Genomic DNA, 12,032 nt, shown 5'->3' with positions numbered 1-12,032 from the left:
GCGCCCAAGATTTGTTGATTGAAGTTCCACCAAAACCAGGTGGACATTACCAATTGTTTTATGTAGTAATAAACAAGAATGAGGAAAAACTGATAAGATTACAATAAAACATTATTGGTATCATGTTTGGTGAAACACTGAACAGGAGCACAAAACACTTTCGATTATACAGAAGAGACTATATATCATTATGTTCTTACAGCATCGCCAGAAGCTCCGTTGCCGCACTCCTCAGATGTGTGGTTTGTCAGAAAGCTTTTAGCTGATGGTGGCTGTTCATTATTTACCCGCCTTCTATTCTGTAGCAGATATGTAAAACTGCATATCATCGTGTATTTGTGGAGATCATGCGGCAATTTGTTCTTCTTTGAGATGTAGAGTCATAGGCATCTGATCCTTATTCCCAACGTCCATTTCTCGACTTGGCAAACGGTTCTTAGCTACTGTTTTCTGTGCTTTTAACTGCTGAGCGCTGGCATTGGCCATGCCATGATTGTTGTATCTTCCGGTTGGGATTTCATGATTGTGTTTGCCCTCGTATGTAGTAACGACAGCTTTGGGGTCTGCTGAAGCCCTCTCGACATGCTTACGGACATTGCACCCAGGATATGTACATCTGTAGTAACTCCTGCAGTAAGAATTTAAATGCATTAGGTGCCCTTGGATTTGGATTAGTAAATTGAAAGATCAACAAGAACCAAACAAATTTCACTTCTAAGTTAATCAACTGGCATACCTTGGATGTGGATTCCCCTTAACCACTTTCTGCCCATATTTTCTCCATTTGTATCCATCATCCAAGAGATCAACTTCACTTCTTGTCTGCACAACAATTTTTGATTCTGTAATCGTTTGATGTGAAGAGGCTGGCGCGGACTGTCCACTATCCATGCTCCTGCAGCAAGGGAGGGCCTTCCACATGAGCAAATGAATATAGAGAGGATAAAAATGATCAGATGAAGATATTATAATTTACCTTCTTTTGGCGATTGGTTCATCTTCGTCGCCATCATCTACTACTACTACAGTGTCCTCCATTTCGTCATTATGAGTAGCGATAGGCTCAGGGTCAACACGCACAGCCTTATTTAACCTGTTCATTTCAGTCGGAGCTTGGGAATCAAAAACGTGCTTCGTCTGGGAACTGTCTTTTCCCCTTTTGTTAGATTGAGGTGGTTCATGGTTGTGCTGACCTTTATATATAATTTCAGATATACGACCATCAAAAGATCGTTCGACCTTCTTCTTGACAGGACAATTAGGATGTGTACACTTATAGTAGCTCCGAGGACACTCACTAGCCTTGACATGCTTCTGCCCATATTTCCTCCAGTTATAACCGTCACTAGCTGGTTTGTCGCCAGCCACACTGGCAGCTTTGCTATCCGATTGAGAAACTTCAGATGACTCAATCTTTGAACTCTCAGGTTCTGTTGGCACAGGATTTGTTGGCTGTGCCAAAGTTTCACTGGGTGCAGAGGACGAATTGTTAGCCAACAGTTCTGCAGTAGCTGTAGATGAAGATCGTTGAAGTTCTGCTTGCATTTGCATGTAAGATTGCGAGAACGCCGCTTGAGCTGTGACGTGCGCTAGGGCCTGCTGGTGGGACATTCCAAAAGGGCTCTGCATGAAGATCAAGAAGCGATTATTAATCACCTGTGTCGAGGAAATCCAACTCCGGATTATGTAACCCTGCCACCTTCAAACTAAACTCATCGAAATGAAAACATATTCTCCAGCAATTTTAGGAGAAGATAGCTGGAATCTGGATTCTCAAAGCTTATCTAAACAAATATATAACCTGCAAACCGTCCAGACATTTTTGCAGACCATGAATATATGACTGTGAAGGCGAGAACTCTGAGATTTCCTAACCCTAATAAATTTGGAGCAAGATAGTATTTAATTTCAACTTTGGCATCTCCAATAATCCTAAATTCCACCGTCACTGCACTGCACAGGTAAAGGACGCAGTCTTTTGGGAATAACCCTAAATTCCATATCGATCTGTGTTCATGAAAATTCGATTTAAATTTGAACAGAAATAGTTCCTCTTCTGATTCCAGGGCTCCAATTCTCCAACACCAACACTGTGTTCAGAAATGATTCACACAAACACCCCAACTTCAATTACCGGAGACAGCGTAAAAAATGAGAATTTGGTGATACTTGCGAAATTTTGATTAGATTTTCTCATCAATACATTAAATTCTGTGAATCCAAGCAACAAACTTCAAAAGTTAGTTATTTAACAAAAAAGTTTACCTGAAGTGGGGATAAAAACCCGGGTGAATTGAGCAGTCCAGACGGACTCAGGCCCTGCGGAACCATGAACAGCGGGCTCAGACTCTCCATCTGCAGCTGCGGCTGAGCCACCACCAGATTCATCGGCCTATTCCGCTTGTACCCACCACCACTCTCGCTATTCTTCCCATCATCACATGAATTACCTCCCTTTTCTTCTTTTCCACCGAACAAGAAACCCGAGTTCGGCGCCATCGGCGAGGCCATGGCACCAGCTAACAGCTGCGAGAAAGAACACGAGCCCTGCTCCGCGAAGAAACTGGACACCAGCGTCATCGGACCGGGGCTGAACCCAATACCACCCGACCCGTTTGTAAAGAGGGACTCCATCGACCCCCGCGGCGGCACCAAGATCGTCGGCTTCGGTCTCGGAACACCCCCCGCCTCCCCAACAGTACTCTCACCCATTTCTTGTATCCTCTTCTCCCAAAATTCAAACAAGAAAAACAAAGGAAGAAAAAAAGTGATCTTTATCTCTCAAATTGCTCAAACACCAAAAAGTAGGTTTCGTTTCTTCCTCGTCTTCTTCTCACTTACTCCACTGCCGCACCACATGTACATATAATCCATTATATAAACACATATATATATATATATAGAGAGAGAGAGGGGGGGAAACAAGAGAGAGAAAGATGGATGCATCGAGCAAGTTGTGACAGCAGTGAGTGCAAGGATCCAGGGACCCACTTCAAAAAATTTATTACAAATACAAAAAAAAGAAGTCTGAAAATAATATCATCAACTTGCTGCTGTCTGCTTTTCTTTAATAAAATCTTCCCTCGTCGGTCGTGATTGGCTTTTCGTCTTATCCTCCCACAACTAAAAAAGTGGCCTTGTATTTTTTCAACGTGAAAGAAATAGCTCTACACACACAGTACACTCACTCCCTCACTCCTGTTTCTTTCTTTTATGTTCATTGTTCCTTCTTGAAATTACACTTACATGGGGGTGACGCAATTCTGTTCGTCATGCAATCATTCCTATTTTCTTGTAAAATAAATTATCATTTATTATTTTATATTGAGGAAAATTATAATTACTTGGGTTCATTAATTTGATAATTAGGTCCTAATTGTAAAGATTAATGATGAATTAACGTTCTTGTTGTAATAAGACACATAGGTTGCCTTGACATGAACTGCATACGATTGTCAATATTGTGGTGAAAAAAGTGATGTCTCAACAGCTAGCAAAGTACTTGACATCAAGAGGTCAAATGTCATAATAATGTAGTACGGATATTGGATATGAGCGTACACAACACTTATTGTGACTAAATAAAAATGTACTGATCCAGAAGAAAATAAAAAATAGATTCATATTAATGCGCATCGAATAGCACTATAATAGTCGAATAATTTTTTTGAAAATCCTACAATCAAGTGTGGACTAATATATTAAACAGGAGTTAACACATTAATGCTTAAATTAATTATTTGTTTGATTGAATAAATAAATAGAAAATTTAAAATTTTTGAGAGAATAATTACCGAATATGATGACAATCTGATAAAAGTCGTATGGAGTGCAAAAATACATTGAAGATAGTTGAAAATCGTGAGACAATTGGATGTGAGAGTATAAGATACTTGTTACCAAAATAACTGTATAAATGCCTTTATTTATAAGTCGCTATAGAGTGAATCTTGAAAGGAGTTGCATCTTGTTATGCGCATAACAAAAAAATGGATTGCAATTTGGACTTATCTTGAAAAAGTTATCACTGTTTGAATGAGTCTTGCCAGTCAGTCAAAAATCTACGGGTTTTCGTTTTACCTGCTACTCCTAGGTCAGTTGTCGTTAATCTAAGAGAAGTTTGTTGAGAATTTTTTTTTATAATGTGTTTTGTGATGCCAAAAAGGCATGTGACGTGTCACTTTTGCTGTCTACCAAGTTAGTAAAGAATAGATGGGCTATGAGCTTATTACTTTGTTCATGGGCCAGCTGGGTTAAACTTGTTGGGCTGCTTAGTCGGGATATCTTCTTAACTTGACCTGAAAAAAATATTTGAGGGGGTTATCATCACCCCCCTCCCCCAACTCTAGGAGTGCAAAACTTGGTGTTGAATTGCTAAAGTAGAAAGAAACGTTCCTGTAAAAAATCTACTTAGAAAAGATTCTTTTCATCCATGTTGGTGCAGTAGGGAAAATTTGAGCTGCTTGCTTGTGCCCTGTTGGGCTATTGTTGTAAAGCCGTGTTGAGTGGTGAGAGTCTGTCCAGGTGTGCTGGGCATGATCATCTTTTTCGCGCATGATTTTTAAGAAATTTGCACAAATCTTTAAATGTGATAAGTGATAAATACCCATTGTGTAGGCCAAACCTCGCGGTAGGTGTGGCACGCCTAGTCTGATTGGCTGGTGACGACGAGCCAGAGAGAGGAGACACGAGCATTGTGCGGATGGAACTCCTTCGATACAGTTAAGGAAACAATATTCTTTTTTTGCACTTCACATGATTCGTATTATTGTCGTCATATTTGAAGTTTTTAATTTATTCAATCAAATAATTTACTAATCAAGTATTAAAATACTAATTTCTATTTTATAACTTAATCTTCTATTGATCTTAAAATTTTAAGAATATTTTTCGATCATTATGATATTATTAAACTCCGGGTCTGCATTACATACAATAAAGTAATTGCAGACATAAAAAATGGGGTGTGTTTCAACATTAAATTGTTACACAAGTGTAGGGTTGTCAATATTCTTACCCTATGTATTCTTTTCATCAAATTGCACAAGTACATTTAATGACAACAAGTAGGTGGCAGTCCATTGAAGTATATGCCGTGTAGATGAAAAGGGTTCTCTACCCGAATCACACATCCTTATTACTTTTCCTGAAATTTAGGATCAAACTTCACCACTAATAATGTTTTCTCTTTGATTATTGGGTAGTTGGTACATCTGTAATAAGTAACTCAACCTAAATTTCTAATTATGAAAGAAAGAAAAAAAAAACAGAGAGAAAATTGAGTATAAAAGTAGAACAATGATATCTAAGTGAAATTTGATTTTCAAAAACTTTTTTATTTGAAATTTAGAAACCATAATGATGTAGGGACTACATTTGGTACTATGAAATAATTAAAATACATTATAGATTTATTATCTAGAGATAGCAACGGGGTCGAGGCAGTCGGGGTCCGCCCTGATTGAAGCAAATTTGATACGCCTATTGGTGGGGTTCGGGCTAATAAAGTGAAACCCAACAGGGTTTCAAGGAGGTCTCGGGTTTTTGCCAGGAACCTGCTTATTAGAAATTATAGTATTAAATATAAGTTCTTAAATTATTTTGTATATATCCAACTATATATAAAAAATATAAGAAAAAAATAGTTGAATGATTATTTGTATTATATAATTCATTTTACATTAAATACTATGTTTAAAGTACCTAAACTTAAAATGATACTACCTTTAAAGAAAAAAAAATAGTTGAATGTATTGGTTGAATTATGTAAAACATTTTATATCAAAAACTATGTAAGAATATCTAAATCTAAAATAATATTACTTATTGAAAATAAAAAATTAGTTGTCATAAATGTATTGTTTGTATTATATAATTTATTTTAGATAAAAAAAATATATTAGATTACCTACAACTAAATTGATATTACTTAGTTAAAAATTAGTTGAATGTATTCTTTGCATTATATATTTATTTTAGATCAAAATTTATGTGCCTGAATATAAAATGATATTACTTATTGAAAAATAATAAACTAGTTAAATCTAAAATGCCTAAAATAAAATGTTTATTATTTATTAATATTATTGTTATTATATAATTCGATAGTTGAGACACTTAGGTAAGATATAAATCTATTGGGGGCAGGGTGTTTCTTTAAGGGGACAAGTCTCAAATTCAGGCAAATCCGCCCCAAACCTGCCCGGTTGTCATTCATATTATCAAACCCTAAAGCTCCAGCATAAAGTGTTCGGTTTTTGTAGTGTTGGTATATAAATATTTGGATTGAATAGTAAACACGCGGAATTCACAGTCTAAAGTACCGACTAAGCTCCCACCACAGTCTACACACATTTGCATTTATGAAATCGAAAAGAAAGGGAGAGGTATGAGGCCACTTGCATTTGTTCCCCTAAAAAAATTGAATGATATTTATCAATCACATAATAAATATATCATATTGAGTCAATAATTGATTTTCAAAGTAATGTGGCAATTGGGGTCATCAGCTTTGTTGAAACAAACAGGTTCAACTTGGCCAACTCATATGGGCTCTACCCCATTTCAGTCATGCATGTGCCAATGTTAATTTGAGGCCTCCTCACCCAACTTATTAATATTAAATTCCATTGAGTATATAGGTACTCGGAATAACATATATTTCTAGCTATATATATCATATGAAATTAATTAATTAATTAAATGGAGTAAATAAATTGGATAAGCAACAGCCATTACATTTAATAATGATATTTTTATATTTGTCGTGTTGTGTCCTTTATTACAAGATTTTTAGTCATTTTGTTTCCTTTTCTTGTCTCCCTCATCATCATGCCGTTTTATAAGTCAAGTCTGTCTTTTCACCTCTTTGTACCTGACAAAACGTTTGTAAAGTTATTAGGAAAATTAGTCAAATTTTATTTTTGGAATATCACGTATAAAATTCATTTGAATTCTACCAAATGGGGTTACATGTACTACAAAGGGGGTAATCGTAATTTTTAATTTAATAAAAATGTATTTATAATTTATAATTTGATCGAATCCTTATATATAAATCATCCTTACAAAAAATTGTATCAATCAAAGCGCCACCTTAAAAATGAGTGTCACACACTCTTCATATACATATAGATATATATCCCGTTTGATGATTGGCATTTAGCTTCTTACAAACAAATAATTACCAAGCTAGTAACCGATTTTGAAGACGGCAGATCAAAGACGAAAGCAAGCAATGACAAGGAACAAGAATGAGAAGAACATTAATATGGTTGATTTTTGCTGGGGAGATGGCTGCTGCATTGTTGGCGGATGATGGAGAAGGATTAATAGGGGAAGGTGGCACGAATTCTTGGACGTGAATGCGTAGCTTCATTCCATGGTAGCAGTAGCCTCCACTGCTCAAGAAATAGTAAGCTCTCGTCTCCGTCAGATTGAACACATCTCTCCCACCCCTACTGATGTTCTTTATGAACTCCGAATCATTGCATTGCTCGTAATTCCATCTGTTCACCTCCAGCACCGTGTAGTACCGCTTGTCGAATACAAAATCTGGACCGTAAAGGAAAAAGACTTGGCTACTTACAGAGAAAAACATAGCATTTTTATTGTATATATATAGAGAGAGAGGGAGAGAGATTTGTTTACAGAGCCAATCGCCGACATAGAAATGGCGAGCAGCAGCCCACTCGGTGTAGTTAACATTCTGTGCCCACCCTGCCCTTCCTCCAACCTTGATAAGCTCACCGACCACCGCGCTTGTCAACATAGCGGCCGCCAACACCACCCCATCCCACCACCGTCTGTTGTGTGTGTATATGTGTGTAGTTGAGAAGGCTATACAGAAAAGAAACGTTTACTCAGCAGTTTATATATAGTAGCAAACGAAAGGAGCAATAAATCGTGAGGAACGCCAATTTTGGCAAGAAATGGTGGCACCATTTAAAAGCCAGCACACTAACATAACAGTCGCACGCCACATTCATGCTATTCCACAAAACGGAAAATTCTCATCTAAATCATATTTGGTGGAAATCAAATTAATTACATGACAAGTGTGATACATATTAGAATTATACATCAATCACACAATACATTATTACACTTATTGTATAATTGATTCAAATCTGAGCAACCTCAATCCAGATAAGAATTTCCCCACACTACAGTTGGACAGTCAAGTTTTAGAGACCACATGCATTTTGTGTGAGACTACAAAATGTTCCTTAACCCTTGGAATTATCTACCACAAATTCGTACATGATAATGTTTTTTTATATATAGATTAAAAGCCCAAGTCCAATGTGAAATAATTGAGCCCACGAACAAAGAAGCTTCACTGATAGCAGAGGAGTCCGCGAAGCAACTAATGGGCTCAATAGAGACCAAGATGGGAAATATTCTTGCAGACGACTGAAATTATAGTACTTGACATGAGGAATTTCTCGACAGCAGAAACAGAGAATATGATCTGTAGTCTGTACTGTACTCTTGCAACTTTCATGTGAGCAACGAGAAGTTAGTACAACAGTCATTTGTCTCGTAGAAATTGAAGGGCCCAGAATCCGTTTCACGTTTTGCAGCCACATGGTTTAGGGCCCCGCCTAAACCACTTTTTACAGCTCAAGAATCAACAATGCTTTATGGAATTGAAGCACTTTTTTTAACTCCCCAATAAAGAGTTTCTTTCCTCAAAGTTGTTGAACAAACAAAAAAAGTCTTCAACACTTGCTACAAACCCCACCTTTCTTGATCTGAATATTTCGTAATTCAGGTCAAAACAGGGTGGATAATAAGTAATAAAAATTGAGGGAACTAACAGAACAATGAAACACAAACTCAATATTTCTTCACAATTGGGTTAAATAATTGACCAAACTGACGGATGGGCTGCCATCTTGTGCAAGAACACAACTACAAGAGCAGAACGAATGCATCCCAGACAGCTGCAACGGTGAAAAGAGCTGGCACAAAGATCTGGCCTCTGAGTGTAGACAGCAAACTGGGAGATGCGCTCTTTATGGGCGATGATGATGGTGGTGGTGGTGGGTTTTCCACGTGGATTGCTACTTTCATGCCTCCAAAGCAGAACCCTTTGCCGCTGATGAAATAGTAGGTCTTTGTAACATTGAGAGGAACCACGTCCCTTCCGGCACCAGTAGTCCAGTTGTGAAGTGGGTGATCGGAGATGCAGTTCTCATAATCAGTCTTGTTGACCTCAAGGACATTCATCTGGTTCCTATCATACACAAAAACTGCAAAGGGAAACAAAGAGTTACTCAAGATATACAATGATAAATGAGAGGCCATACGCAAAAAAATGGAAAAAGATTTAAGAGTTTTATCGCCATGTAAACTAGAAGCCATGCCCAAGATTAGTATTGTGAAAAGACTACAATCCGACATGTTAATGATAAAACAAACAAGAACAAGACTACGGACAGAGAAGAAACATGTTATCAACTTGTTGGCAATAAATTACGAACAAGTAGCACGCTTTTGGTTGCTATTAGCTGCAATTAACATAGCTGGACTGCATGTCTCGAGTAAATCCACATTGCAGTAAGGCCAGCCACAAAATGCTTCTATTAATGTGTCTTGCTCTTTGTTATATTTGATATTTCAATGAGTGTGTTTCACAATAATATCCCAGCCCACTAACTGTCTTTATCAAAGACAACATTTAGCTAAAAACGGCTTCTTGTTTGAAGGAAAAAACTGAAAATGGACCAACATGCATTGACAAGATAGAGAGTCATTATTGACGAGTAGACACAAACTGGGTTTCAGACTTAATCACGAAGAATGAGACAACTGGGCTCTAAAAACTTATACTCCTCCAAAATCACAGAGAAAACATATTTGCAATTTCTAAATCTATCCAAGAACCACCACATGGTCGACTTCTTCATAATTGCTTCTTATGGAAAAACCATAACTTCATGATATCTGTGTATGATTGTTAGAGGATCGAACACATCAAATGACAAACAGATTGGAGATAAAAATCAAGAGCATTAATGACTAAACCCAGCCAGGCATGGAGATGCAGGGAAACAGCTTGAACAAGATTTTGATGGATGAATAAGAAAAACACCACCACAAATCACTAAATTATTAATTCATCAACTCAACTCGTTGATGCGTGCTGATTTGCTAAGTAGCATGAGACCGGAAGCAGAAATCTAATGAGAAAATCAAGTTTGTAAGAAAATTAAAAAAAAAAAAAAACTATTCTTGCCACTAAGCTGCAACAAAGTTCACAATCCTCATCTCTTTAACATTAGAAGGATGCCCATATATGTGTTTACCATAAAGCAAGAACTGCGGCAGAAAAGGCCGACAGAATTCCTTCAATGATAAGAACAAGCAAAAGAACCGTCATCCAAGAATTATATCAAAAAGAACATTACAGAAAGCTCCGACATGAACTACCAAATTAAGCAATTCAAGAAAGCAACGACTACTGAAGCAAGTAAAACAGAGACACACGGGGGAGTAAGATAAAACAACAGATCTAATAGCAACGAAACAAAAAAATCAGACAAATGACCCAATTATTGACCAAAAGAAGAAACCATCTAAGTTCAACATTCTAATAATAACACCATTTATTTACAAAAGCTATAAACAGTACATCTACTCTGAGTTCCAAGTTAAAATATTTTCAGCAGAGGAAGTCAGCAACCATACCCAATAGGCAAATAATCTTGAAAAGAAAAAGAATCCAGAAAAGAGCAGATCTGAAAGTAGGAGAAAAGAGAGCATACACAGCCAATCCCCATTGTAGAAATGCTTGCCCTGAGCCCAAATTGTGTAGTTGACGTTTGAGGTCCAGCCCATATTGGCACCCACAATGTAACGCACCGCCGCGACCTCCTGCAACATCACCGCCGCAAACATAAAGGCCACCGCCACAAGTCCAATGCGCCGCCTTAGGGCGTCCATGTCTCCTCACTTCTCCGGAACAAGAAACGAACAACTCAAGAGTGTGTATAGTCAGTGAGAGTCTAGAAGGGAGCGGAGGCAAAGCAGATATATATAGAGAGAGAGAGAGAGCAGTCAGTATTAATTAATTAAATAAGGCGCGTCGGTATATATGTGTGGGGTAGAGTGCAGATCTGTATGCATGAAGGAGTGACCTGTTTTTGTTAATATGTGAACCCAAGGTACCAATTTGTAAATACTAAACAATTGCGGGGAGTAGTGAAAATCTTGCAAAGCAAGACTCCTACTCCTCCTACCTCTCTTTTCTTTCCTTATAATCTGAACCAATCAACGGCCCGCGTTCAAAACTGCAATTGTACAGCTCATTCTCAGTGGCCTTCCATAATTTTTTACTATCACACTCTCCACTATTTATTATATAATAATTTAAAATAAATTACAATACATTTTTTTGTAAAATTTATTATAATTATAAATATCTCCTTATTATTTGAATAATTATAAGAGAAAATTACAACAACCTCTCCAAATGTCTAGCATAATTACGAATACCCCTTATTTAAAAAATTACAAATACTGTAATTTCTCAAACCTCGAGAATGTTGGATGTAATTTTTTAAATTTAAAATAATTTACGTATAATTAACATCGATGTACAGTTATATCAGATATCAAGAAAGAAAAGTGTAATGATGACTATTAAAAATAAAAAAAAACATATGAGAAATGGAAAGGCACCTAAATCGAATTAGGTGATATTTAATTTAAATAAAATAGTTGGGATTCATACAATGATTGGAAGCGTGTTGATGGCGGAGTCAATTACTCCATTACTTGTTGCGGATTATGATGTGGCAGTTGCCAGTTGCCAGTTGCCAGTTGCCACGCTCAATTAATCTTTCCCCACACTTGAAGCCTTAATTTCATGAAAGTAGTAATTATGTTATTATATTAAGATATTAATTAATTACATGATGTTTATTAACAAAATATTTGTACATCCACATAAAATAAGAAAAAAAAAATGGTAAAATTTATTGAATGAAACTAGTTTATCGGGTAACCTGTCAAATTTTACAAAT

At 36.8% G+C, this 12,032-nt stretch overlaps 2 protein-coding genes and 1 pseudogene across 3 annotated transcripts; all 3 read right to left on the bottom strand.

Annotated features, from left to right (window-relative positions):
- Positions 1–79: 79 nt before the first annotated feature.
- Positions 80–2,959, bottom strand: LOC105177284 (putative WRKY transcription factor 4). The gene is made up of 4 exons (XM_011100376.3): positions 2,266–2,959; positions 977–1,623; positions 737–895; positions 80–628 (listed from the first exon to the last, which is right to left on the bottom strand). The coding sequence occupies exons 1-4, from the start codon at positions 2,710–2,712 to the stop codon at positions 346–348; spliced, it is 1,536 nt and encodes a 511-aa protein (XP_011098678.1). The 5' UTR covers positions 2,713–2,959; the 3' UTR covers positions 80–345.
- A 4,115-nt stretch (positions 2,960–7,074) lies between these two features.
- LOC105177286 (early nodulin-like protein 19 pseudogene) lies at positions 7,075–7,858 on the bottom strand (annotated as a pseudogene). The gene is made up of 2 exons (XR_016067360.1): positions 7,651–7,858; positions 7,075–7,554 (listed from the first exon to the last, which is right to left on the bottom strand). The product of XR_016067360.1 is annotated as an early nodulin-like protein 19 pseudogene (transcript).
- Positions 7,859–8,642: 784 nt separating this feature from the next.
- LOC105177287 (early nodulin-like protein 17) lies at positions 8,643–11,042 on the bottom strand. The gene is made up of 2 exons (XM_011100378.3): positions 10,773–11,042; positions 8,643–9,257 (listed from the first exon to the last, which is right to left on the bottom strand). The coding sequence occupies exons 1-2, from the start codon at positions 10,948–10,950 to the stop codon at positions 8,917–8,919; spliced, it is 519 nt and encodes a 172-aa protein (XP_011098680.1). The 5' UTR covers positions 10,951–11,042; the 3' UTR covers positions 8,643–8,916.
- Between the last annotated feature and the right edge of the window lie 990 nt (positions 11,043–12,032).

The sequence above is a fragment of the Sesamum indicum genome, linkage group LG9 (assembly GCF_026168435.1).
Source record: "Sesamum indicum cultivar Baizhima isolate 11 linkage group LG9, ASM2616843v1, whole genome shotgun sequence".
NCBI classification, from domain to species: Eukaryota; Viridiplantae; Streptophyta; class Magnoliopsida; order Lamiales; family Pedaliaceae; genus Sesamum; species Sesamum indicum.
The sequence above is the reverse complement of the archived record's forward strand: the minus strand, read 5'-3'. Positions and strand labels throughout refer to the sequence as shown.

Coding starts and splice junctions, on each gene's coding strand:
- LOC105177284 (XM_011100376.3), bottom strand. CDS start 2,712: ATGGGTGAGAGTACTGTTGGGGAGGCGGGGGGTGTTCCGAGACCGAAG. Junction 1,624..2,265: donor GGTTTTTATCCCCACTTCAG/GTAAACTTTTTT, acceptor ATCTTCATGCAG/AGCCCTTTTGGAATGTCCCA. Junction 629..736: donor AAGGGGAATCCACATCCAAG/GTATGCCAGTTG, acceptor TTCTTACTGCAG/GAGTTACTACAGATGTACAT.
- LOC105177287 (XM_011100378.3), bottom strand. CDS start 10,950: ATGGACGCCCTAAGGCGGCGCATTGGACTTGTGGCGGTGGCCTTTATG. Junction 9,258..10,772: donor CTACAATGGGGATTGGCTGT/GTATGCTCTCTT, acceptor TTCCCTTTGCAG/TTTTTGTGTATGATAGGAAC.